The sequence below is a fragment of the Planococcus citri genome, chromosome 2 (assembly GCF_950023065.1).
Source record: "Planococcus citri chromosome 2, ihPlaCitr1.1, whole genome shotgun sequence".
Classification (NCBI taxonomy): Eukaryota; Metazoa; Arthropoda; class Insecta; order Hemiptera; family Pseudococcidae; genus Planococcus; species Planococcus citri.
Window position 1 is genome coordinate 72,507,928 of NC_088678.1, and position 27,059 is coordinate 72,534,986.

The following is a 27,059-nucleotide window of genomic DNA, read 5'->3' on the forward strand; positions in this document are numbered from 1 at the left end:
GAGATGTTTTTCGATTTGCATAAGAACATTGTTATTAGTCATTTTCAATCTTCGAGTGCACTATTTTCGATTGGAGAGAGAGCGTGCCAGTTTTTTTGGTTATTATAGCCTATTTAACCCCCCCGCCCCCGCCCCCCCCAACTAAATGATGAGAAATTGAAAATAATAACCCTAAAAGTTGGAACCATTGCGTGTTCCAAAATATTACCCTAATTTCAAAAATAATATCTTTTCATTTTTTGGTAGATTAATACGAAATATTTTAGACACAAATCCTTCAAGTTATCTACGTTGTACAAATTTTGATACTGGTGTGCGCAATCTTTCAATCAATCCATTGGAAATGAGTTTTAAAAAATGTTGAAATTTTTTTTTTTTTAAATTTTGGAACGTGACTTTACGTACTAGAATTTTTATACTTAGGGATGCTAAGTTTGTTAAAAATTGAAATGAAGTATTTGTAAATAGAAGAAAAAACATCAAAACTGGGCCCCTTTTGGATATTTTTACCACTTTCATTAATTTTTCTCATCTGTAAATGACCTGAAGTTCTTTCAAAAGCAATACGAAGGTGAAAAGGTGAACTATAAAAAATACAATATTTATTCAGTATAAAAACAATTACGTAGCTAGGTATCTGTGGTACTTATAATGCTACAGATAATATTTACAATAGGTTGAACATTTGATACAAAAAAATATTATCTAGCTATTCAAAGAAAGAGATAAAAGTGAAAATGAGTCAAAAAATTTTTAATGGAGAGTAAGTATGTATTCTTATAAAAAATTCATTTCTATGAAACGTTTTCGTGAAATTTGTAAAAATAATTCAAAAATTTTTAATTCATACACAACCAAGAATTCTTGAAATTTCAACTCACTTTTCACAGCAATCTTGCGACAATTAAATTTCGAAAAGACCCGTGAAACTTGAAAAAATTGAACGGTGGAGATCAAAGTGAAAACAAGTCAAAAACAATGTTGATGGATTATTTATAAAAAAAAGTCATCTTTCTGCAATGTTTTTATCGAAATTTTTAAAATTTCAAATTCTTATGTAGGTAATTAAAAATTTACCTCATTTTTCAGAGCAATCTTGCAACCAATTTCAACTTTGAAAAACTAAATTGTAGAATCTAAAATGAAAATTATGGTGGGAAATTGTGTTTTAAAAAGTGCTGCCGAAAGTGTTCTGAAAAATCGTCAATTTCGGTATGAATATGTACATAAATCATTGTTGAAATTTAAAAAATTCAACGTGGCAATATTTACTGGTAATGGTGGTTTTTTTAAGCTCTCTGAACATCCACTAGACACGATCGACAGTTGATACTGCTGGATGACGATCCTTATCGTCTTTTAATCGTTGCTGTAGCGGTTTTTTATCCTGCTCGGAGCACTTACGAAATTTCCGTTGTAAAAATTCAGCAAACCTGGAGGTATCTGGTTTGAAAAGCTTTAGTGCAAAATGAAGCCCTACGATTAACAACAATAAGCCTAACAGCACGCCTATGAATAAGTAATATATGCCGTTGTTGTTGTCGTATGATTTTGATGCTACTGGTTGCCGTTTAAGTATTGGTTGGCATTTAAATTTTGGTCGATGTTCAAATATTCGATTGCCATGATCATCTCCGAACCCATCCGCAGCATTTACAGCAGTCGATGAAATTCGAGAAACAGTTGTTTGTTTGTTTACATAACTCGTTACCTGAAAAAAGACACTTATTTAGTACGATTTTTATCATTTCAAAGTTGTAGAAAATTAATGTCCCTATTTATTCGCCTTGTAATGTATACGATGAGAGAAAAATCGAATTGAAAAATTATTCCAGTCAGTATGAAATTGAACACTCACTTCAACGTAAAAATATTCCTTCTTTGGTGGATCAAACGATCCTACAAACAAATCGGTTCCCTGTATCTGTTCCACTGCAATATTTCCTCCAAATTGAGTTTCGTTCAGAAAGAGTATCTTAAAATGATCAACTCCATGTTCAAAATTTTTGTCCGTCAATGATACGTAGATTTTGTTTGTCATTCCTGTTAAATTTGTAAAGTTAGATGGAATATCTTGTGTAAATTTTTTAAAATCAGGTTACCTATCTAATTCTTTATCAACTTATACTCGTATGTAGTTAGGCATCTGATTTTTTCATACCATTTATTGGTCTTCGATATGTGTCATCCATGGAAACAACGTCTTCTATCGTAAACCCGTAATCAAAGTCGTAATCGCTGCTAGTAAATCCTATATAATTAAACCATACTGGATTTACATGGTTTTCAACAGAGCACGCCTGGAATTATAAATAAATTGAATACAATCCAGGTTAATTTCACCAAAGGTTAAATGAAAGTCGAAAAAGTAGCAACCTTGATAACAGTTTCTTCATTTATCGTATCTCCACCGCCTTTTTCAATCAAATTGGTCATTATACTTCGCCGAGGTTTTCCTGTTTTTTTTTCGTCCTCCTTTGCGCTGCAATTCCTGAATTTCAAGTCTTTTAAAGCAGTGGTAAAAAATGGCGCTGCGTCCGTGCAAAATGAAAAATCGTTTTTGATGCTATCCAATGCAAAAAGACGTAGTACTTGAGGTTGATAAGCTAACCTCAGATAAATCTCATCTGTAAACTATCAAAAAATAATATTAATGGGTAATTCTCAAAAAAAGGTAAAAATCGTGTACATGGCAAATTTCTCAAAGGTCTTAGCATGAAATTTTTCATTTTTTTTTTGGTCCATTCAAGGATCATCCCCCACACATTTCACATATGGTATTGAGATTTTTAGCTCCACCTTTCATTGGTGTACATTCGATTTTATACCCCAAATGTCCTTCGACTTGGCTGTCACACGCCATGTTTTTGAAAATGAATGTTATAAAGTGTCATGAACTTCATTTTTTTTTTTGGGAAAAATTGACACATTCTCATTATCATAGAACACGAAGGTCCATTATTGTGCAAATTGCAATTGCAATAAGTCCATAGGAAGCTCACATTTCACATTTGAAAACTGTCACACACTTTTTGCGCAAATTTTAGAGCAATTTTCAATTATTTTTGCTAGCTTCCCAATCCAACATTTTTTTCTGGTGAGTGGCTGCACTGGTTCATTGTTCTCATAGAAATCTTACCCCGCACCGTTTTTTTTTTAAAACTACAATCATTACAGCTCGTTCTGATCGTACTTTTCTGTGAAGTTTTGATATTTCGCAAAATCTGTGTCCTTCGGCTTGCCTTTTTATTTACCCTGATGAACCCGCCAAAAATGATAATTGAGAAAGGGAAGTTATTCTACATGATAAGTACACATTTATTGCGTGTTAAAAATCGAATAATGTCCAGTAAGGAAGGCTAGAAACGAAAAAACGTTGAGATTGTCCTTCGGCTTGTCCAGCGCCCATTTGTCCTTCGACTTGGCCAAATTTCAGACAGCTGTACTTTTATCGCGCCAATCGAAATATTACACAATAATACAAACACATTTTCTCCCTCCCCACACTTCACCTCTACCCCTACCAAAAAAATAAGTACAGATTCGAACTCTGCGGCTTGAAAAACATAAATCGACATATTACACGATAATATAAGCAAAATTTGACATTTTCCCTCTCCCCACGCCTCACCCTCCACCTCTACATAAAAAATAACTCCAGATTCGAATTCTACGACCTCGAAAACATGTCAATCAACATATTACACATCGATGAGGGTCGAATCCTAATTATCGCCGTTTTAGGGGTGGCCGGGGTCCACAGTGGTGGGGGGATTGAATTGAGGCCAACACTAGAAAAGGGATCTGGGACACATATACAAAATGATTCTCCCTTGAAATTTTCCAAAAAAATGATTTTTGTTTTTCAAAATTATGCACATCGAAATTGACCTTTTTTTTTGAGAATTACCCTAATAGGTATATTCACTTTCTGAATTTGAGTCGCAGTCGGTAAATTTCCAAAGACCGAACGGTAGATTCTAATGGGGATTAATATTGAGCTATTGATGATTCAGTTCAGTGAATTCAATTAAAATCGCTGAGAAATCACTGGTGAATCGGTTCAGTTTTCATAAGATAGATAGATATATTCATTTATCTCAACGAATGCTCATTCCTGTGGAGTATTTAGTATTTACTCGTCTTACCTTATCAGATTGAAATATTTCTGGGCCTAATATAAATCCGTTGCTTATAGAAGCAATTAATTTGTATTCTCGGAGCGAATCGTTGTCTGAAAATGGAGTCTCCGTTCCGATAATAAAGTTGACCTAGGAAAAAAATGATCAATTTTGTATTCAAACTCAACTGAAAAGTCTACTGTTCAACCGGTAAAAAGTGTTCAATTGGATGACATTTTTGCAGCTGAAAAATGCAGTTGGGTTTTGGTATAGATATGGGTCTGAGCCTCAATTTCTCAAATGAAACAGCCTAAAAAAATTTCTTCGGTTTGAACTGAACACTCACCTCATCTCGAAATTCGAATTGATGTTTACTTAGCTTGCCAGGTCTACAAACGTTTCAGTCCCTTGGTGAGATTGAACGTATTGTTCTGTCGTATTTTTCTATTTTAAAAGAATTTTACTCGCAAAATTATGTCATGGTTTTGGGGGATTTTCAAACAATTTTGGCAAAAAATCAAAAATTTGTTCCAGAATTTTTATTGAGGATTTTTGAGAGATTTTGAGATCAAAGTTGGCAATGATCTTCGAAGAGTATTCGAAAAAGGTGTCATACGCCTTATGAAAATAGATTAAAACGCGAGAAATTCGAATTTTTCAACGAAAATATTTTGAAAGAGACTTCAAATTGGGCTATGATTTCTGAAGTTTCTGAAAAAGGTGTCATGTAACTTATCAAAATTGGTTATAATTTTTGCAGAAAATCAAAAATTTCTTTCAACATTTTTTAGGGCAAATTCTTGAAAAATTGCAGCTTACATGTGGTTTATTTTTAGAAACAGAAAACTCGTAAAATCATGAAATTGAAAAATGATGAAAATGATTTAAACAAACGTAAGTCGAGAAACCATTTACAAAAAAAAATGAATGAAGTAAGGAACCGGTTTTTGTAACTCATTTTGATGAGAAGCTGTCTGACTTTTTTTTCCAAGTATAGGTAGACGGAAAAAATTGACCAAGTTTTGAGCTTGAAGTTCTAAACTGCTCAAAAAAGTTTTGATAGAAATTTTGAATTTTCTGTCGTAATTTTAACTCATTTTATGATAGATCGGCATGGTATTTATTTTCTTTGAAGATACCGAAAACTGTCATCGAATTTTGAGCCAGTTGTACAGTCGACTATAAATAGAAATAAAATCACAAAATGCTTGTGTTCGGATACTCACTTGTGTTCTTTTGTTTTGGATCTCTTCCAAGATGTGGTCGATTGGATTCCCGTTGCTTGGTTCGGTGGCATTTGTTACTACGAAAATGACTGAATATGAACTAGATTCTCGTAAGTGCTGGAGCAGAGTTTCCAAAGTTGACTGAACTGTGATTTTTAAATCGGTTTTCACGCCATTGTCTAGAATATTATAGCTAAGTTATTTGAATGTACAGATCGTAGGATTTGTACTTATAGGTATAGTACATATTTTGATGAAGGTGAAGGGAACTTTGATTGAAGTAAGAAACCATCTAGCTCTTTCTAAGCTATTTCTGATGAGAATCTACCTAGACCTACTATGTTTTCAGAACGGATTGAAGATATTTTTGTATAATAAGTGTATAGTTGTATATTTTTACTCACATAAATGATAGTTGTTGCAGAATCTCTTACACATACAAAAACACATTCCACCATTGGCTAGCTTATTCATAAGTGTGTCGATGTTTCTTGATAACCAGTCGGTGGTTTTCGTGGTCTCATCCATTTGGTCGTACAAATATATAAAACCAATCGCTTTCAACGCCGGGTCACATCCTATAGGAGTTGAAACTGTTGAAAGTTATGAAAAATTAAAATTCAAGTTACGAAAACTTTGTAAAATAATTTTTATTAGAATTTAGTTTATTTTACCATTGCATTTAATTAACACGAACACAACGAACACGAATATCAAACGCATTTTGAAATTTACAAACGTAACCATCATCTTGCAGTCAACTGTTACTACCTAGCGAATGAAGCAAATTAGTGTTCTGATTCTGAAAGTAGTTTGCTTATTAGAAATGAAGCATTTTAGTGACTTTGTTATCAGGGATTAACGTTATCAGAGATCGAATAGGGATACTCGAACTACATTAAGTGATCATGCGAATTATTTCTATTTATAATTGCCATGGTGGGTGGTGTATGTAGATATAGCCTATAATTATTCGACATTTTGATCTGATTATACTGTATCTAATCTGTCTGTAAAAAAAAAAATATTGATATGAGACTATCTAGCATTTAGCTTTTGAGAATGATCGTCAAAATTCGATATCAATTTTTCTCATCTGTAAAAATGATCTTATGTTCTTTTAAAAGCAATGCGAAAGCGAAGGAAAACTATATAAAAAATACATTTATTCAGTATAAAAAACAATTACGTAGGCACAACTTATAATGTTACATATAGGTAATCATTCACAAAAGGTTGAACGTTTTGTACAAAAAATATTATCTAGGCACCTATTCAAAAAAGGAGATGAAAGTGAAAATAAGTCGAAAAATTTTTATAGTAGAGAACTTTATGCAACCAAAAATTCTCGAAATTTCAATTTACTTTTAACAACAATCTTGGGACAATTCAACTTCGAAAAAAACTGTGAAACTTGAAAAAAATTGAATGGCTGTGATAAAATTGAAAAAAAATCATTTTTCTGCAATGTTTTCGTTGAAATTTTTAAAAAGAATTTTAAAATTTAAAATTTGTATGTAGGTAACCAAAAGTGTACCTAATTTTTCAGAGAAATCTTGCAACAATTTAAACTTTGAAAAAATTAATTATAGAACCTAAAAAAAATTAATAGTGGGAAATCGTGTTTTAAAAAGTGCTGCCAAACGTGTGCTGAAAAATGGTAAATTTTGAATATCCAACAATTACGAGTAAGTTATGTAGGTATATACCTAAATCAGTGTTGAAAAGAAAATTCGACGTATCAATATAATTTATGGTGCTATATCTTAAGCTCTCTGGAAATCCACTAGACACGATTGACGGTTGATACCGTTCGATAACGATCCTTATCGACTTTTAATCCTTGATGTGGGTTTTCACCCTGTTTGTACCAATGACGACATTTGATAAACACCAATAAGACTAACAGCACGCCTATGAAGAAGTAATATGCGTCATAGTTGTCGTATGATTTTGATGATACTGGTTGCCTTTTAAATATTGGTCGATGTTCAAATATTCGATTGTCATGATCGTCTCCGAACCCTTCTGCAGCATTCACAGCAGTCGATGAAATTCGAGAAACAGTTGTTTCATTGTTTACGTAACTCGTTACCTGAAAACAGACACTTATTTAGCCCGATTTTTATAATTTCAGGGCCATATCACAGAACGTTACTTATGCTTACTTTCAGACTTACATGGCTGCTTAAGCAAATTTTTGTATCATAGATGGATTTTTTCCAACTTGAAAACTGTTTTGTAAACAAAAAACTTGAGAGGTCAAATTTGACGTCTTAAGCTCAGCTTGAGCAAAATGTTTACAATAAAAATACGTTTTGTCGTTACTTTATCATTTTTCAGGGGTGTTTCTTTTTTTTAAAAATAAATTAAATGCATAAATAGTGAATTTATTAGGTGAAATGTTATGCTGAATTGTTTTCTGTGCATTGTTATTTGTTTGAAAAATTTTTCACTACAATTTTCATCGGATATCTGAACTGCTAAACTGACCAATTTGAAGATAATAATAGATGATACAATCGTACGGTAGGAATATATCTCGCGATAATCCAGTGTCATACAAAACAAATACATTATTTGACATTTATTTTCATTCATCTTATTGTTTGCCCATTTTTCATGATTCGTAATTTCACTTCATTTATGATTTCTCAGTTTATCACGGCAACATTTCTAAATTATTTTTCACTCTTTCATAGTCTCTCATTATTAAGTATCAAACAAGTAGCAACGTTTTCGCATAAATTTGAAATTATCTCGTAAAATCAGAAAAGGAAAAGAAGAAAACATTGTCGAAAACGCTTATAATTCGACGACCTATGACAGTTACGTGAGCTACGAGTTGATTACTCGACTACTCGTGTTAAACAAAAATAAACAATTTTATTTTTTTGGAATTGTCCACAGATTATACAAAATTTTTCCATTTATTAGCAATTTGATTGGTTCTTACAGGATCTTGCAGCTTTATTGTTATTGGCAACACAGCATGATATAGAAAACTTACATTTGTTTTATGATACCAGTAAAAGAAAAACTTCAACTCAACTTTTGTTTACTTTTGTTCTATGATAGCAAATTTTACTTATGACTTGGGAAAATCTCATAGTTGAGTCAAGCATAAGTTGTGTTCTGTGATATGGCCCTCAAAGTCTTAGAAAATAAATTTCTCGATTTTATTCGTCTTATTAAATTTTTTATACGATGAGAGAGAAATTAGATCGAAAAATTATTCCCCTCAAAATGAAATTGAACACTCACTTCAACGTAAAAATATTCCTTCTTTGGTGGATCAAATGATCCTACAAATAAATCGGTTCCCAGTATCTGTTTCACTGCAATGTTTTCTCCAAATTGAGTTTCATTCAGAAAGAGAATCTTAAAATGATCAACTCCGTGTTCGAAATTTTTGTCCGTCAATGAAACGTAGATTTTGTTTCTCATTCCTGTAAAATTTGCAAAATGAAATGAAATGTCTTGTGTAAAATTTTAAAAAGTGGGTGGACAGAGACACCTATCTAATTCTTCAACAACTTGTATTACTGTAGGTATTGGTAGCTTGTATAGTTATCTGATTTTCTCATACCGTTTATTGGTTTTCGATATGTGTCATCCAAGGAAACAACGTCTTCAATGGTGAACCCGTAATCAAAGTCGTAATCACTTCTAGTAAATCCTATATAATGAAACCACGTTGAAACTACTGGTTTTTTAAAAGAGCATGTCTGAAATTATAAATGTTTTGAATGCAATCTTGGTCAATTTCAACGAAAGCGAAGAAAGTAGAAAAATTGGTAACCTTGGCAAGAGTTTCTTCAAACGACTCGTAGTTCGTCACTTCATCCCCCTTTTCAATCAAGTTCGTCATTATACTTCGCCAAGGATTTCCTGGGACTCTTTCGCACTCCTTTGCACTGCAATTGCTCCATTTCAAGTCGTTTAAAGCACTGCCAAGAAATGGATCTGCGTGCGTGCAAAATGATACATCACTGTTGATTTTTTGAAGTGAAAAAGTACGAATTTCTTGAGGTTGATAAGTTAATCTCAGATATATCGCCTCTGTAAACTATGAAAAAAATAATATTAATCTTGTATTCATTTTCTGAACTTGAGTCAGTAAATTTTCATAATCCGAAGGGTGCATTTTAATGGGGCTAATATTGAGCTACTACTCATGATTCAGTTCAGTGAATTCTATTAAAATCGTTGATAGATCACTGATCAATCGGTTCAATTTTCACGAATCTACATAAGATTGAATTCTTATGTGTATTCCTTGTGGAGTGTTTACTCGTCTTACCTTATCGAATTGAAATATTTCTCGGCCTTTTATAAATCCGTTGCTTATAGAAGCAATTAATTTGTATTCTTGGAGCGAATCGTTGTCTGAAATTGAAATCTCCTTTCCGATGAGAAAGTTGACCTACATGAAAACAATTATCAGATATATTCGTACATATTTGAACTGAATAGTCTTCGTTGAAATTTTGCGAAAAATTCGAATATTATGACGAAAATGTCCTTTGAGCATTTCTTGAAATTTTCAAGCCTGAAATTCGGTTTTATCTTGGTTTTGGGGGATTTTTAAAAATGTGTATTGCAAGTAATGAAATAGGGTTAAAATTTTGGCAAAAAATCGAAAATTTGTTCCAAAATTTTTTTTGAGCATCTGTGGAAGATTAAGATTTTGAGCTTAAAATTTGGTTATGATTTTCGAAGTATTCAAAAAAACTATCTGTTGTATGAGATTAGGTGTAGGTTGAGTGAGTTCTTCTACCAAATATTTAAAACACAAGTGTACAGTTTGGATAGTTTAATCACGACTAAACTTGGTATACAAAATGATACAAAATGATAAATTAAGCTACCAATTAGCTTATATTTATATGGGTAATTTAGGCTTAAAACTAACAGTCGTTGTTTTATTGTTATTATTTTATTTTCTCGCCTCTAGTCACGAACCTAGCAAGGCATCGTTTTACGTATGCCTTGTTTTGGTTCCTTGGCCTTCTCTCTACCTATTTGTTCATATTTGCATACTGCAAATTTTCCTCCTCTCGGAAAAAAAAAATGTCCTCATTTTTACTCTATACTTTTTTCACTCAATCTCAATTTCTTTCTGACTTTTTTTTTTCTCTCCTCTAGTAAGTCTAATCTTGCATTATTTTCAAAATTTCTATTATTTTTCTTATAAATAAAATGTAAAATCCATTGAATGGCTGCAGTTATACTCTTCTGGGTAGTCCTTCTGAAAAATGATGCTGTGGTTTTGTGATTTCCAATTTTGAAAGTTTTTCTTCCAATTCTTTCCCCTTGGTTTTGGTTTCTCCATGTGGTATCTGGTCTTTCCATTCGATATGTTTTGGAATTTCTCTGATTTCTGTTCTGTTCATGTGACTGTGTCCATTTTCAGTTATTGACCCTTGGATATGGATTGAAATGGCTTCTGTGGCAGGTTATTGCTGATTCTGAGTTTGTTTTTATTTTTCCTGTGATATTGCTATTCTATATACATCTATTTCATAAAAATAGCCTATTCCTTCGACTATAGGAATAATTTATGTAAAGTACTAATTTTTCTCTTAAAATGAATTCTGCTGAATTGGCAGTTTTAAATAATTATGTACATTGTGATCGCGATGTATTTGCGATATATTTTCCATTGCTATACTTAGATTAGTTCTTAGTTTTAACTAGGTAGGTAGATAGGTACCTATATTTTTTTTTTTTTTTTTTTTTCATTCATTTAGAGTAGGTATGTTTTTATTGATATTTACAATCTTATATGAACATTATTCACATTTTGGGCACTTGAAGCCCCAAGAGGTCTAGTTTGGGTTACTTATACCTATATCAGGCCGAATTACAATCAGGAGAGGTTCTAAGGACACGATGGACAAGGTACTACTATTTCCTTATCCTTCCCCAGAATTTTCTCTCCAACCCTGCAAGCCCTCAGATGTTCTTGCAGGCTCCCTACTTTATTGATCTTTACAGCTAAACTATGTCTAATTAGGGGTATTTTTGTCAAAATTGAGTACATTTTTCAGTGGTTTTCTGGAATATTTATTTTCATTTTCATTTTGGCAAATTGTTACACATACATAGTACATGTTCCTCACCTTCTTTGTATGCTGGGCCCATAAAATTTGCTGATTTCTGTGATTTTTCTACCTATTATTTCATAATTTTAGCTTACATTGTAAAATTCATAAGTATATTTTTTAATAGGTAAATCTATGATCTCGAGCTCATAGATATCTTAAAAAATACTTGTAAATCTAAAGCTCCTAAAATACTTCATAAATTTAACCCTTAATACTAAATTTTTTCAGCAATTTTTTTTTGATTTTTCAATCTCGAATTATGTATTTTTTGAGACGCCTAATATGAACAATTTCAGGCTTGTCTTCTCTTTCTATCTCATAATTCAAGTCATTCATCTTTCTAAGCACTTTATAGGGTCCATTATACTTTGCAGCAAATTTTCCCTTGTGCTTAAATGGAATTTCTAGAAGTACCATATCTCCAGGTGAATGGTTCACTTCTTTGTGTTTTTTGTCATATTCAGTTTTCTCTTTTTTCTGATTTTCGAGAATTATTCCAGGTACCATTTTTCTGATTTTTTGGATTTCTTCTATTTCTTCCATCCTGTCCCTTTTTGCCCTAGTGTCTAGGGACAGTCTGTTTTCTATTGGTTGATTTGGATTTTGCCCATACATGATGAAGTATGGACTGAGTCCTTTAAATCTCACCAATGGAGTGGTATTGTATGCAAAAACTACAAATTTCACAAATTCACTCCAATTTGTCCTATTTTGGTTACAATAATGTGCCAAACTTTTACTCAGCACACCATTGAATTTTTCAGTCCCTCCTTGAGTCTGTGGGGAAAATGTTGAGCTAAAGGTCAGTGTAATTCCGAGTCGCTTACAGGTTTCTTGAAATTCGGAATTTTTAAAATGAGTTCCATTATCACAAGAAATTTTCTTTGGGCATCCATAAATTGTCATTAATTCATAAAGAAATTTTATGACTGCATCAGAGGAGGCTGTAGCTACTGGTTTGGCGAATGCAAATTTCGTAGCTCTACATGTGCCAACTAGTATGTAGCTATGTCCTGAGCTTTTGGGCAAAGGGCCCACAAAATCAATTTCTAAATGTCCTAAAATTTCACAGGTGTTTATTTCAATAGGTTTCAAAAGTCCTGGAATTTTTCCAGCTTCTTTTTTCCGAATCTGGCAGGAATGACAGCTCCTCACGTAATTTTTCACATCTTGAGTCATTCCAGTCCAATAATATTTCATTTGAATTTTATTCAAAGTTTTATTTGCTCCAAAGTGTCCTCCACTTATAGCACAGTCATGGTATGCATGTAATATCTCGTTTATAAGTAGGCGAGGTACTACTACTGGCCTTCTAATTCCCATTGGAGTTCTTTGATTTATGACCAATAATTCATTTTCATTCAAATCATACCTCCTACTTGCCCTTTTATACTGTTTATAATTTGGATGTTTTTTATCAAGCTGACCTTTTTTTGCTTTTATTAAATTGTTACAATATTCATCTTTCTGCTGTTCTTCCTTGAAATTGGTTCCAATTTTTATTTCGTTTGCCACTTCTGTTCTACTGAGCACATCAGGGACCACATTTTGTTTCCCTGGTTTGTGCCTAATTTCGAATTCGTAGGGGGAGAGTTTATCTATCATTCTCCCCATTCTGGCATTTGGATCTTTCATCCCTCTACAGCTGACCAGAGCTGCATGGTCAGTGTAAACTGTGAAGGGAATTCCAAATAAATACTCGCGAAAATGGGTAATAGTCTCCACTAGAGCTGTCATTTCTAGGTCATAGGCACAATATTTCTGCTGTGATGGTTGCAGTTTTTTACTGAAGTAGGCTACTGGATGAGTTTTACCTGTTTTTTCATTTACTTGAGATAAAACACCTCCAATAGCTATACTAGATGCATCTGTTTCAACTATAGTTTGCCTATTTTCTTTATAAATTCCTAAAACTGGTTCACTGGTCATCAATGTTTTCAACCTTTGAAAGGCTTTTTCATGTATTTCTTCCCATTTCACTTTTGTATTATTTTTGACATCTCCTTTAGTCAGATCAGTCAAACAAGCTGATTCTTTGGCAAAATTTTTTATGAACTTTCTGTAGTGCCCTACCATTCCAATGAATGATTGGACCTCCTTGATAGTCCTTGGTTGTCTGAAATTTACTATGGCTTTTATATTTTTATCAATTGGTTCAATTTTCTTTCCATTCACTTTATGACCTAAAAGTTCAATTTCGTCATAGAAAAATTTACATTTTGAGGTTTTGAGCTTTAAGTTCAATTTGTCTAGCCTTTGAAGGGTTTTTTCCAAATTGAGTAAAGCCTGCTCAAAATCTTTTCCATAAGCACAAATATCATCCATGTAAGCCACCATGGCCTCATAGAGTAGATCCGCAAATTCGGCATTTATGGTTTTGCTAAAGGCTGCAGGGCTGTTCATCAGTCCCTGAGGTAATCTTGTGTATTGAAATAACTGATTTTCTATTATAATGGCAGTTAAATATCTTGAAGCTGCTGAAATTGGAATTTGATGAAAACCAGAGTTACAGTCAAGTAGGTTGAATAATGTGGCTCCCTCAAGGGCCATAAGTATGTTATCTATCCGAGGTACAGAATTTTTATCAGCAATTAATTTCTCATTGAGCTTGCTAAAATTGCATAAAAATCTGTATTTGTCTTTTTGTTTGAGTAGAAAAGCTGGTGCACTGTATTGAGATCTTGATCTTTCTAAAATGCCTGATTTGAGCATCTCTTTTACCTGTCTCCAAATTTCTCTCCTTTCTACTGGAGCCAGTTTATAAGATCTCAAGCTGACAGGTTCGTCATCCTTTACTTTGAGCTCATATTCTTCCACATTTGCCTTGCTGATATGCAAAGAGTCCATGGTAAATAAATGCCTAAATCTTCTCAATAAATGCACAATTTTTTTCCTATTTTCTCCTTTCATTTTGGGTGAAATATCAATCAGGTTTCCTTCTAGGTCTCTCACCTCATCTTCATTTTCGTTTATTTCACCTTGGGTGTGGTTTTCCTCGCCTTGAATATTGTTCACTACCTGTTGTTTGTTTTCTTTATGGTCTTTAAAAACTCCGATTCTTTGCAATTGGTATATTTTTTTACTCACGTTTGTGTAATTAAACAGCTGAAGTATGGCCTGTTTGTTATTTTTAACACACACGCCTGTTGCTTTTATGCCTGATTTTTGATGAAACAAATCATTAGGTATTATCAGCCTGTTATTTTTATTTGGTTTTATGTCATCAATTGTGATTATTTTTCTCTCTTTAGGTTTCAAAATAATTTCTTTGAAAGAAATTACATGGTCTCCAATAGTGTCAATTTCTTGTTCAGGTTGTTTGAAATTTTTCAACCATTTTTCATCCATAGGTATTTTTATGGCATTTTTCCCAGTTCCTAGTTGGATATATTTATTTACGAAATCTATGACAGCTGCATGTTGTAAAAGAAAATTTATCCCTAAAATAATATCAGAATTCAAGCCCTCTGTTACATGAGCTTCAACCTCATAATTCTGGCCTTCAATACTGAATATTTTCTTTATCTTTCCTTTCACTTTCATAGCAGAGTCATTTGCACACACCAAATTTACGTCAGATTCTTCAAGTTCACTTTTGTTATGTGGTATTTTTTCATTTATCAGCGTTAAATTACAACCAGTGTCTATGACACCTTCATATACATGGTTACATAACTGTATACTAACGTTGAGGTGGTTACCATTTATTTTACCTACCTTCAACTTTTTTGCTGATTTTGCTTTTTCCTGTTTACATTCCGAACGTGCATATTTACGAGTATATTTACGTTCGTTGATGGTTATAATTTTTTCTATAGTCTTGGTCTCGTCTGTATTAAAATCTTTCAACAGAGTAAATTTATTGAAATGTACAATATTTCTAAAGTACTCTGTTTGTTTTCCATTCTGTAGATAAAATGTTGGTGTGTGATTCGGAACTGGGTGCCTACTTCCTCAATCTTCTTTATTCTTTACTTTCCTCTTACTTGGGTCCAAAAACCAGCAATCATCAATTAAATGACCCATTTTTTTACAATTTGTGCAGGTTTTATTGGACTCGTTTATGGTTTTCTGGTCATTTTTCTTTTCGTTTTTCTGTTCAGCATTGGTTTCTGAATGCCAGCAGGTTTCCTTAAGGTGTCCTGGTTTTTTGCAATTTGTACAAAATTTGCCTGATCTATTTGGAGTTGGTCCTTTTCCACCATTATTTTGACCATTTCCCCAGTTTTGTTGTCCATTTTGAAATTGATTTTGCCATTGACCCCACTGATTTTGCGATCCTTGGAACTGATTTGGTGATCCTTGGAACTGATTTGGTAATCCTTGGAACTGGTTCCACTGTGGTTGGTAGGTATTGAATGGATTTTGAGAATACATGGGATTTTGCCAAAAATTAGGTGGTTGCCAAAAATTATTTTGTTCCCAGTTTTTTGATTTATTTTTTCTCCATTGGTCATTTTTTGATTCGTTTTGGTTTGATTTTTGTACAACTACTTGGTTCACTTTTTCAACTTTTTCTCCATCTGATTTACTGATGTTTTCTTTCAATTCAAAAATTGCCTGTTCCATTTTTGCTACCCTATCTTCCTCCTTGCTGGATTCGATTAATTGTAGATTATTTTCGTATTTTTCAATGTTGTGCTTTAATTTTTTCAAATCACTATTGTCAAATAAACCTATAGCAGAGATTATTTCTGGTCTTAGACCTTTCATTATATGTTTACAAACTCGTTTCATTTCCATTTTATCGTCTACTATAGCACAGTAATTCACAACGTCAGTAATATATTGCATTGCTGACTCATCTTTTTCTTGCTTCCTTCTCATTAACTTATTTTCAGTTAGGTCTATGTTTGCACTTTCATTGAATTCTTCTTTAAATCGTTTTTCTAATGTTTTCCAGTCTTTGACATCTTTTTCTATTTGATAATAAACTTGTAAGGCTAGGTATGTTAGGTATGCAGGAAAATATTGGAATTTTTTCTCATCATCCCATCCATTAATTTTGGCATATAATTCGTAATTTTTCATAAATGTAGTCACATCACTGTTGATTCCTGAGAATTTTTCAGGATGGAATGTAAGTGGTTTTATTATTGTTGTATTCGTGCCTGAATTTCCTATTGTCATTTTGAGAAAATCTAATACTTCTGGATCTTGAGGAGATGTAATTAATTTTTCGTAAACTTCCTTAAAATATTTCGTTTTAAATTCAGTTCCTTCTTCAGCTCCTTCTTCACAAAATTTTCGTAATTTTGATCTGTATTTTTCAACTGTGGTTTCTCTTGGAATTTTTAATTCATCGAAATATTTGTCAAATTTTTCTTTTGGAACACCAATAATCCAGCTTAGTTCCAGGTTTGCAATTTTTTCCAACTTTTGAGGAGATGAAGTAATTAAAATTATCACTTGATATTTCTAATAGAAAATTACTAAAGTTACTTGAATCAATTTCTATACTAGAGGTTAGTTCACTTGAATCACTTTTAAAATTAATTTCACTTTGGTTATTGATTGAATTTTCATTCATTTACCTTGATCATAGTATAGGTAGGTACACTTCGTTCTTGGTAGGTCCGTTTGAGCGCCAATTTGTTGTATGAGATCAGGTGTAGGTTGAGTGAGTTCTTCTACCAAATATTTAAAACACAAGTGTACAGTTTGGATAGTTTAATCACGACTAAACTTGGTATACAAAATGATACAAAATGATAAATTAAGCTACCAATTAGCTTATATTTATATGGGTAATTTAGGCTTAAAACTAACAGTCGTTGTTTTATTGTTATTATTTTATTTTCTCGCCTCTAGTCACGAACCTAGCAAGGCATCGTTTTACGTATGCCTTGTTTTGGTTCCTTGGCCTTCTCTCTACCTATTTGTTCATATTTGCATACTGCACTATCATACCTTACGTCTCATGAAAATGAGTTAAAACACGAGAAATTCGAGTATTTCAACAAAAATATTTTGAAAGAGTCCTAAATTGATTTTCGAAGTTTCTGATAAAAGTATCATGTGACCTATCAAAATTGGCTGAAATTTTTGCAGAAAATCTAAAATTTCTATCGAAACTTTTTCAGTGGCTTCTTGAAAAATTTTACGCAAAAAATTGGATTAAAATACGAAACCTGTTTTTTAACGCATTTTGAAAAGCTGTAAGACACTTTTCTGACTAGGTAACGGGAAAAAATTGATTAAGTTTTAAGCTCAAAGTTGTTCAAAGGTGATCAAAAAAAGTTTTCATAGAAATTTTTGATTTTCTGTCGCAAATTTAACCCATTTTGATGAATCGGGTGGCTTTTTTTCAAGAATACCGAAAACTAGCATCGAATTTTGAGCGAAAAATACTTTCAAGATACATACCTAAAAACATTTTAGTTGGAATATGTGAATTTCTCGCGAAATTTTGAACTCGTTAATTTTAATGAAGCGTATGACTCCTTTTTTGAAAAATTTAAAAATGATGACTAAATTTTGAGATCGAAATCCTTCAGAAGTACTTGAAAAAAGTTTTGGCGCAAATTTTTGATTTTATGTGACAATTTCAACCTATCTTGATTTGATTTCATGACGCCTTTTTTGAAAACTTGAAAAATTATGACTGAATAATCAAGGGTTCAAAAATAGGTTTTCTTTGAAATTTTCAATTTTCTGCCAAAACTTTGACTCATTTTATAGAAAACGTTTTCATCGAGATAATATTTGGATTTCTGGCGAAATTTCAACTTATTTTGGTTAGTCCCGTGACAATTTTTTAAAAATCCTTGAAATCGTGATCCAATTTTATGCAAAAATTTTTTCAAATTATGCCCTGGATGGGTACTTATATATACATTCGTTCCCCCAACTTGATGACCACTGCCTTACTCTTATTCTTCTTTGTCCATAAATCGCACCTAAGGTAACCAGTCAAATAAACATAATTATGAGTAAATTTGGAGTGATGGGGGGAGTGCCCAGTTGCAACTTGTACATATTTTGAGCGAAAGTCATTCTGGAAATTTGGGCTTTTTAGGCTCTATCCCCATTTGTGCGTTTTTTTCTGGCATTTTAGATCCATATGAAGTACAAAACCAACTGAATTTTTTAGGTCACAAAAATGCAATCCCAAATCGATTTCTTGAGCACATTTTTGCCAGTTGTACTGTGGACTATAGAAATGAAATCTCAAAATGCTTGTGTATGATACTCACTTGTATTCGTTTATTTTGTATCTCTTCCAAAATTAAGTCGATTGGAGCCGCATTGCTTGGTTTAGTAGCATTTGTTATGACGAAAATCACCGAATATGAAGGAGCTACACGTAATTGCTGGAGCAGAGTTTCCAATGTTGCCTGAACTGTGATTTTTAGATTGTTTCTCAAAGATGTAGAATTCAGTGGTTCGCCATTGTCTAGAATATTATAGTTGAGTTATTCGAGTGTACAAATGCATAGGATTTGTACCTAGATAGTATGTACATAATTTATTTTGTTGAAGCTAGGATGAAGGGAATTTTGATTGTAGTAAGAAACCATCTAGCTCTTTTGAAGCAATTTCTGATGAGAATCTACCTCGTCGACTGGTTCACATTTTGAATTCCTGAGATTTATTTTTAAAAATGATATTCAAACTTTTGATTATTGTCAGATCGATCTTTTTTTGTTGAAACTTCAGATATGTACCAGTTTGAAAATTTTCGTTTGAAATTTTGATAGTATAGTGAATGTTTGGAATTTGAATATTGTTTGAAAGACTCGAAAGACGCCTTATTTAATGAATGAACTCAACAATAATGTTTTCAGAATGGATTGAAGGTGTTTACATGTATGCATATGTTTACTCACTTGGGTGATAGCTGGTGTAGAATGTGCTACATACAACTAAATTCATCCAATCATTGGATAGCTTATTGATAATTGTATCGATGTTTCCTAATAACCAGTCGATGTCGTTCGCGGTCATATCCATTTTGTCGTATATAAAATCAATCTTTTTAAACATCGTCGAGGTACATCCTATACAATTTGAAAGTGTTGGAAGTTACGAAAATATTGTGAAATACTAACAATTTGTATTAGAATTTACTTTACTTACCATTGTGTTCATCACATAACATGAACACAACGAACATGAAAATCGATCGAGTAACCTTCATCTTTGCAGTCGGCTGTAACTATAATGTTCTAAAAGTTAGTTTGCTTATTAAAAATGAAACGTTCTAGTGACTTGGTTATCACTATCAGAGATTAACGAATAGGAGTACTCGAATTATATTGAGTAGTAATGCGATTGATTTCTATTTATTGCCATATGATGTATATATACCTAGTTAGATATAAAATTTTTGATATTTAGATCTGATGATATGTATCTAATCTGTCTGCAAAAGAAAAAATATTGAAATGAGATAATTTAGCTTTTGGGTATGATCGACAAAGTTCGAACCTTCTGCAAGCACACCTGCCTCTAATCCCCTCTCTTCCAAACTTTCCAACTTGTAATCAGGGTAACTTGAGGAAAAATATTGAAATGAGACGATTTAGTTTTTGGGAATGATCAACAAAATTCGAACAGCTGCAAGAGCCCCTCTAATCCCCTCTCTTCCAAACTTCCCAACTTGTGATTCGAGTGACAACGTTAGACCAATTTTGATTGAGACTGGTGTGATATCTTTCAATTAATCCTTGGAAGAGTGTGTTCAAAAAAATTTTTGAAATTTTTGAAATAAATTTTAGAGCAGGACATTCCTGGTTTTTTTTACAATGATCTGAAGTTCTTCTAAAAGCAATGCGAAAGCGGAAGAAAACTATAAAAAATACATTTATTCAGTATAAAAACAATCACACCTTGGTACAACTTACAAATAATGTTAATAGGTAATCAATGTAATCATTCACAATAGGTTGAACATTTTGTACAAAAAATATGTACCATCTGAATATTCAACGAAAGAGACGAAAGTGAAAATCGAGTCAAAAAATCTGTAGTGAAGAGTATTCGTACAAAAAAATTGTTTCTATGGAATGTTTTCGTCAAAATTTGTGAAAAGAATTTCTTAAAAATTTTTATACAACCAAAAATTCATGAAATTTTAATTCACTTTTCACAGCAATCTTGCGACAATTGAATTTCGAAAATATCATACTCGTAAAATTTTAAAAACTTATGTAGGTTACCAAAAGTTTACCTCATTCTATCAGAGCAATCTTGCAACAATTTACACTTTGAAAAAATGAATTGTTATAGAACCTAAAAAGAAATTTAATGGTGGGAAATCGAGTTTTAAAAAGTGCTTCCTAACGTGTGCTGAAAAATGGTAAAATTTCAAATACTTAGACTTACCCAACAATCAAGTCGTGTACAGTAACACTATACAGAAATTAAACTTAGTTAGTTGAAATTTTAACAATTCAACATATCAACATAATAAGGGTGCTTAATCTTGAGCTATCTTAAACATCCACTAAACACGATCGACAGTTGACACCGTTCGATAACGATCTTTATGTTTATCGTCTTTTAATTCATTTCCTTGTTGTGGTTTCTTACCCAGCTTGAAGCACTTACGACATTTGATTAACAACAATAAACCTAACAACGCGCCTATGATGAAGTAATAAATGTCGTAGTTGTATGAATTTGATGATACTGGTTGCTGTTCAGTTCGTTGGCTTTTGAAGATTGGTCGATGATCAAATATTCGATTACCATGATCATCTCCGAACCCTTCCGCAGCATTTACAGCAGTCGATGAAATTCGAGAAACAGTTGTTTCATTGTTTACGTAACTCGTTACCTGAAAAAAGACGCTTATTTAGTACGATTTTTGGAATTTCAAAGTTGTAAAAAATAAATTTCTCGATTATATTCGTCTTGTGAAATTTTGTATAGGATGAGGGAGAAATTGGATTGAAAAATTATTCCCCTCAAAATGAAATTGAACACTCACTTCAACGTAAAAATATTCCTTCTTTGGTGGATCAAATGATCCTACAAATAGATCGGTTCCCGGTATCTGTTCCACTGCAATGTTTTCTCCAAATTGAGTTTCATTCAGAAAGAGTATCTTAAAATGATCAACTCCGTGTTTGAAATTTTTATCCGTCAATGAAACATAGATTTTGTTCGTCATTCCTGTTAAATTTGCAAAGTTAGATGAAATGTCTTGCGTAAATTTTTAAGAGTAGGTTACCTATCTAATTCTTTGACAACTTATACATGTAGGATTGTAGGTAGGTATCTGATTTTTTCATACCGTTCATTGGTCTTCGATAAGTGTCATCTAAGGAAACAACGTCTTCAATGGTGAAACCGTAATCGAAGTCGTAATCACTTTTAGTAAATCCTTTATTACTAAACCATTCTAAAATTGCTGGTTTTTTAAAAGAGCACGTCTGAAATTGTATGTAATAAATGTTTTGAATGCAATCTTGGTTAATTTCAACGAAGGGGCGAAGAAAGTACAGGAAAAGTGGTAACCTTGGCAAGAGTTTCTTCAAATAATTTTTTCGTCAGTCCATCGTCACCTTTTTCAATCAAATTCTTCATTATACTTCGCCAAGGATTTCCTGGTTTTCTTTCACACTCCTGTGCGCTGCAATTGCTCAATTTCAAGTTTTTTAAAGCATCGGTAAGAAATGGTTCTGCGTGAGTGCAATATGATGTATCACTATTGCTTTCTTGAAGTGAATAAGTACGGATTTCTTGAGGTTGATGAGTTAATCTCAGATATATCGCGTCTGCAAACTAAGCATCAAAAAATGATACCTATTAGTATTAATCTTATATTAATTTTCTGATTTTGGGTCAGTAAATTTTTAAAGTCCAAAGGGTCAGTGGTGGATTTAAATGGGGCTTATATTGAGCTAGTGTTGACTCAGTTCAGTGAGTTCTATTGAAATCGCTGATAAGTCACTGATCAATCGGTTCGGTTTTCACGAATCTACATAAGATTGAATCTTATTCCTTGTGGAGTGTTTACTCGTCTTACCTTATCGAATTGAAATATGTCTTGGCCTTTTATAAATCCGTTGCTTATAGAAGCGATTAATTTGTATTCTTGGAGCGAATCGGTGTCTGAAATTGAGATCTCCTTTCCGATGAGAAAGTTGACCTAGGAAAAAATTATCAGATGTATTCGTACTTATTTGAACTGAATAGTCTACAGACCAGTTCAACCGGTAAAAAGTGCTCAAAAAAAAGTTTGTTAGAAAGGAGGTGTTGCGATAAGGCCATTTTTTGGCCCCACCTAGTTTTCAACTCGACCCCTCTTAAAATGTTGTAATAAATGTCCCAAATACGAATCCGTAGTTATTTAATCCAAAATGACCATTTTTTGGGCTCCAGGGGTTCCCAAAGTTGTGATTGAAAGAAGAATTTTAGGAACCACTGAGTATAAATTTCAAAAACTTTTTTAGCGTAAAATATCTGTTTGAACCCGATAAACGTTGTGCGAGGAGATTTTTCAATTTTCGGAGGGTTTCAATTTTTTGAAAATTTTGGAACCACCAGTTTGATCCTACCCCTTTGAACCCCGCTAAAAAGCTTTTTACAGTTAATTAGTATCTGAAAAACTTCCATCCTACCAAATTTTGAACTCATTAAAAATTTTCGCTGATACTTTATCCAATTTTCTAATTTTTTGTAATTTCGATATTTTGGGAACCCCTGGAAAACTAGAAACCTGTGATTTGCGCCAAACGTAACATCTTGAGGCATAAATTCAATAATCTAGACGAAAAAGTTAAATTAAGCTCCCTGTATATTCGTTATTTTGAACCCTTTTTTTAGAGCCTCCCATTTTAGGCACCCCTAAAAAAGGCGTTTATGCATAGTTTTTCAATAATAAATTGAAGAATTTGCATTTGAAACACACTAGCAAGTGCTCGATAATTTTTCGAATGATTTTTCCAGTAACTTTCAAAATTGAGTTTTGTATTTTGGGTCAAATTCTCAGATTTAACTCTTAAAAGACGTTAAAATCACGTTTTCACGATTTCAACATAGTAAAAATCTTAAAATTTGACCCAAAATAGCTCAATTTTGAAAGTTACTGGAAAAATCATTCGAAAAATTATCGAGCACTTGCTGGTCAGGTGTGTTTCAAATGCAAATTCTTCAATTTATTTGAAAAACTATGCGTCGCTTTTTTTAGGGGTGCCCAAAATGGGGGGCTCTAAAAAAAGGGTACAAAATTACGAATATACAGGGAGCTTAATTCAACTTTTTCATCTAAATAATCGAATATATACCTCAAAACGTTACGTTTGGTGTAAATCCCAGGTTTCTAGATTTCTAGGGGTTCCCAAAATATCGAAATTACGAAAAATTAGAAAATTGAATTTTTGAGTATCAGCGAAAATTTTTACTTATTGAGCTCAAAATTTGGTAGGATGGAGGGTTTTCAGATACCTACTAATAAACTGTAAAAAGCTTTTTAGCGGGATTCAAAGGGGTAGGATCAAAATGGTGGTTCCAAAATTTTCAAAAAATTGAACCCCCCCCCCCCCCCCATTTCTGCCCCCGAGAGTCAAAAGTAAGAGAATCATCTCACATAACGTTTATCTGATTCAAAAAGATATTTTATGCTAAAAAAGTTTTTGAAAATAATACTCAGTGGTTCCTAAAATTATTTTTTTATTCGCAACTTTGGGAACCTCTGGAGCCCAAAAAATGGTCACTTGGTCACTTTGGGTTAACTAACCACGGATTCGTATTTCGAATGTTTATTACAACATTTTTAGAGTGGTCGAGTTGAAAACTAGGTGGGGCCAAAAAATGACCTTATCGCAACTCCTCTTTTTTAATTTTCTGTCGTAACTTTCAACTCATTTTGATAGGTTGCATGATACTTTTTTTTTGAAAATGCCGAAAACCATCATTGAATTTTGAGTGGAATTTTAAACTCATTTTCATGGAGCGTATGACACCATTTTTGATTTTCTGTCATAATTTTAACCCATCATGATTGATCTCATCACACTTATTTTTGAAACCTTGAAAAATGTTGACTGAATCATGGGCTCAAAATTGTTTAGAAGTTCTCAAAAGTAGGTATCTTGTTGAAATTTTCAATTTTCTGCCAAAATTTCAACTGATTTTGATCAGTCGCGTGACACTTTTTGAAAAATTCTCAAAATCATGACTCAAATTTTCGCTGAAAGTGTTTCAAATTATGCCATGGGTGGGTACTTATTAACTTATGCATTCACTTTGCCCTCCCCCAAACTTCATGACTCCTACCTTACTATTATTCTTCTTTGCCCAAAAATCGCATTTAGAGTATACCAGTCAAGTAAACGTACGAGTTTATTTGGAGTGAGGGGAGTGCTCAGTTGTAACTGAACTTATAAAAAATTTTGAGCCAGAGTCATTCTGGAAATTTGGGCTTTTAGGCTCCATCCTATATTGTACAACAGGGAAAATCTAATGTGTCTTTTCTGGCATTTTAGATCCTTAGGTTATTTATATTTATCCATCAAAAGCCAACTGATTTATTTTTTCTGCTACAAAAATGCAAACCTAGTTCGATTTCTAGAGCACATTTTTGCCAGCTGCACTGTGGACTATAGAAATAAAATCAGAAAATGCTTGTGTACAGTACTCATTACTCACTTGTGTTCTTTTGTTTTGGATCTCTTCCAAGATGTCATTGATTATGATTGGACTCTCGTTACTTGGTTGGGTAGCATTTGTTACGACGAAAATCACCGAATATGAACGAGCATCTCGTAAGTACTCGAGCAAAGTTTCCAATGTTGTCTTGACTGTGATTTTGAAATTGTTTATCAAAGATGTTGAGTTCGCACGTGGTTCTCCATCGTCTAGGGTATTAAAGCTGAGTTATTTGAATGTACAGATACATAGGATTTATACCTAGATAGTACATAGTATTTTGATGAAGGTGAAGAGAACTTTGATTGAAGTAAGAAACCATCTAGTTCTTTCGAAGCCATTTCTGATGAGAATCTACCTAAGTACCTACTATGTTTTCTGAAAGGATTGAAGATATTTACATTTTTATGTATGTAGTTGCATATTTCTACTCACATGACACATGGGAGGTGTACCAACTCCTACTCATACAAAAACTTCTTCCATCCTTGGCTAGCATATGTGTAATTGATTTGTCGATAGTTCTTGATAACCAGTCGGTGTCGTTGGCGGTCATATCCATTACGTCGTATATAAAAACAATCCTTTTCAACGGGCCACATCCTACAGAACTTGAAACTGTTGAAAGTCACGAAAAATAAAAATTCAAGGTACCTACGAAAACATTGTAGAATAATTTTTATTGGAATTCACTTTATTTTACCATTGCATTTAAATAACGCGAACGCGACGAACATGAAAATCAAACGCATTTTGAAATTTAAAAGTGTAACCTTCATTTTGCAGTCGAGCGAATGAACTGAATTAATGTTCTAAAAGTACATAGTTTTCTTATTAAAAATGAAACATATTCTAGTGTCTTTGTTATCAGAGATTAACGAATAGAAGCACTCCAACTACAAATACAATTAAGGTACTGTAACCCGGGTATGTCAGACTCCCATTTTGTTCCTCACGAAAAAAAATTGTTGTTTTTCGATTCAAGGTTTTTATGACGGAATTTCTGGCATAGAATGAAAGTAACCATTGAATTAGAGCACATGCTGTGAATTTCACACAATTTCGAAGTATTTTTAACCCAAAAATGAAGTGCTGAAAAATGACTGAAATTCAAAACAATTAAATGTATTTCAATTGATACATGTAGCATACCATTGGAAAGCTCGTTCAATTCTCTTTCAAAAATGTTACTATGAAAAAGTTGTAAAAGTGCACGGTTTTGAAGATATATGCGGTTAAAGTTTGCCGAATTCCCATATACTGCAATGCTAAGTTCGTCAAACCAGGAACAAAATGGCCGTCTGACATACCTGGGTTATAGTTCCCTAATACAATGAGCAATAACTCGCGAATAATTTCTATTTATTGCCATGACGTACGCAGGTATAAATTCGACATTTAGAACTTCTGTACTTGATCTATGACGATAAATATCCGTTTATACAACGTGGCTAACTTACATAGGTACGTCTGAACGAGCTTCTGGCATGGCAGCGTTATCGCGTATGATTTCATTTTTTTTTTTCATTAGGCATATGAAATTATGATAAAAAGTTTTACGAAAATAGTGTTTTTTCATTTGTTTAAAACGGTGACAACATTTTCCCAATATGTTTCACTTGTAAAATCATAGCCAAAAAAGTGGTATTTTTCGTAAATTCATTGGCAAATGGTGGGGGGGGGGTTTGACACGTTCGTCTGTACATTCTACATTCATTGGTAAAATATCTCAAAAATGCAAAAATTTTCATTTTGTAGGTTTCTGATGGTATTTTTGCAATAAGTGTAAAGCTTTCAATTTTTTTTCTCGAAAATGAAAAAAAAATGTCGGTCTAATTTTTTGATATGTTATTCTACGTGAAAAGTACTAAAATTGAGAATTTTTTCAGAATTTTTACTCGCCGAGATCGTGGTTATATTTAAATTATAAGTTTTTAAATCGATTTTTTTAGGTTTTTGAAAGTGGCAACACTGATTTTGACATCGTTCGTCGATTACTCTCT

General features: G+C 32.8%; 4 protein-coding genes across 13 annotated transcripts in view; 1 reads left to right on the top strand and 3 right to left on the bottom strand.

Moving 5' to 3' along the window:
• Iml1 (GATOR complex protein Iml1) overlaps positions 1–27,059 on the top strand; it is a 289,826-nt gene that overhangs the window by 144,983 nt on the left and 117,784 nt on the right. The gene's annotated exons all lie outside the window — the stretch shown is intronic.
• LOC135837610 (uncharacterized) lies at positions 621–6,179 on the bottom strand. Its single transcript, XM_065352949.1, has 8 exons — positions 6,022–6,179; positions 5,752–5,940; positions 5,348–5,526; positions 4,149–4,271; positions 2,377–2,634; positions 2,162–2,300; positions 1,859–2,043; positions 621–1,711 (listed from the first exon to the last, which is right to left on the bottom strand). Exons 1-8 carry the CDS (start codon positions 6,095–6,097, stop codon positions 1,310–1,312), a joined length of 1,551 nt encoding a protein of 516 aa, XP_065209021.1. The 5' UTR covers positions 6,098–6,179; the 3' UTR covers positions 621–1,309.
• Positions 6,519–19,680, bottom strand: LOC135837617 (uncharacterized). 2 transcript variants are annotated; one of them, XM_065352959.1, is made up of 8 exons: positions 19,537–19,680; positions 19,287–19,457; positions 18,654–18,853; positions 9,651–9,773; positions 9,150–9,416; positions 8,937–9,075; positions 8,612–8,796; positions 6,519–7,442 (listed from the first exon to the last, which is right to left on the bottom strand). In XM_065352959.1, the coding sequence occupies exons 1-8, from the start codon at positions 19,595–19,597 to the stop codon at positions 7,134–7,136; spliced, it is 1,455 nt and encodes a 484-aa protein (XP_065209031.1). In that variant the 5' UTR covers positions 19,598–19,680; the 3' UTR covers positions 6,519–7,133. The 2 variants fall into 2 exon arrangements, with proteins under 2 accessions (XP_065209031.1, XP_065209032.1); XM_065352960.1 differs by lacking the exon at positions 9,651–9,773 and having other exon boundaries at positions 6,520–7,442.
• Positions 20,245–26,623, bottom strand: LOC135837609 (uncharacterized). Of its 6 annotated transcripts, none has more exons than XM_065352948.1 (9): positions 26,517–26,623; positions 25,760–25,868; positions 25,492–25,674; positions 25,057–25,265; positions 22,433–22,555; positions 21,922–22,188; positions 21,698–21,836; positions 21,392–21,576; positions 20,245–21,238 (listed from the first exon to the last, which is right to left on the bottom strand). In XM_065352948.1, the coding sequence occupies exons 2-9, from the start codon at positions 25,833–25,835 to the stop codon at positions 20,906–20,908; spliced, it is 1,515 nt and encodes a 504-aa protein (XP_065209020.1). In that variant the 5' UTR covers positions 25,836–25,868; positions 26,517–26,623; the 3' UTR covers positions 20,245–20,905. The 6 variants fall into 6 exon arrangements, with proteins under 6 accessions (XP_065209020.1, XP_065209019.1, XP_065209018.1 ...); XM_065352947.1 differs by having other exon boundaries at positions 26,436–26,539; XM_065352946.1 differs by lacking the exon at positions 26,517–26,623 and adding an exon at positions 26,367–26,501.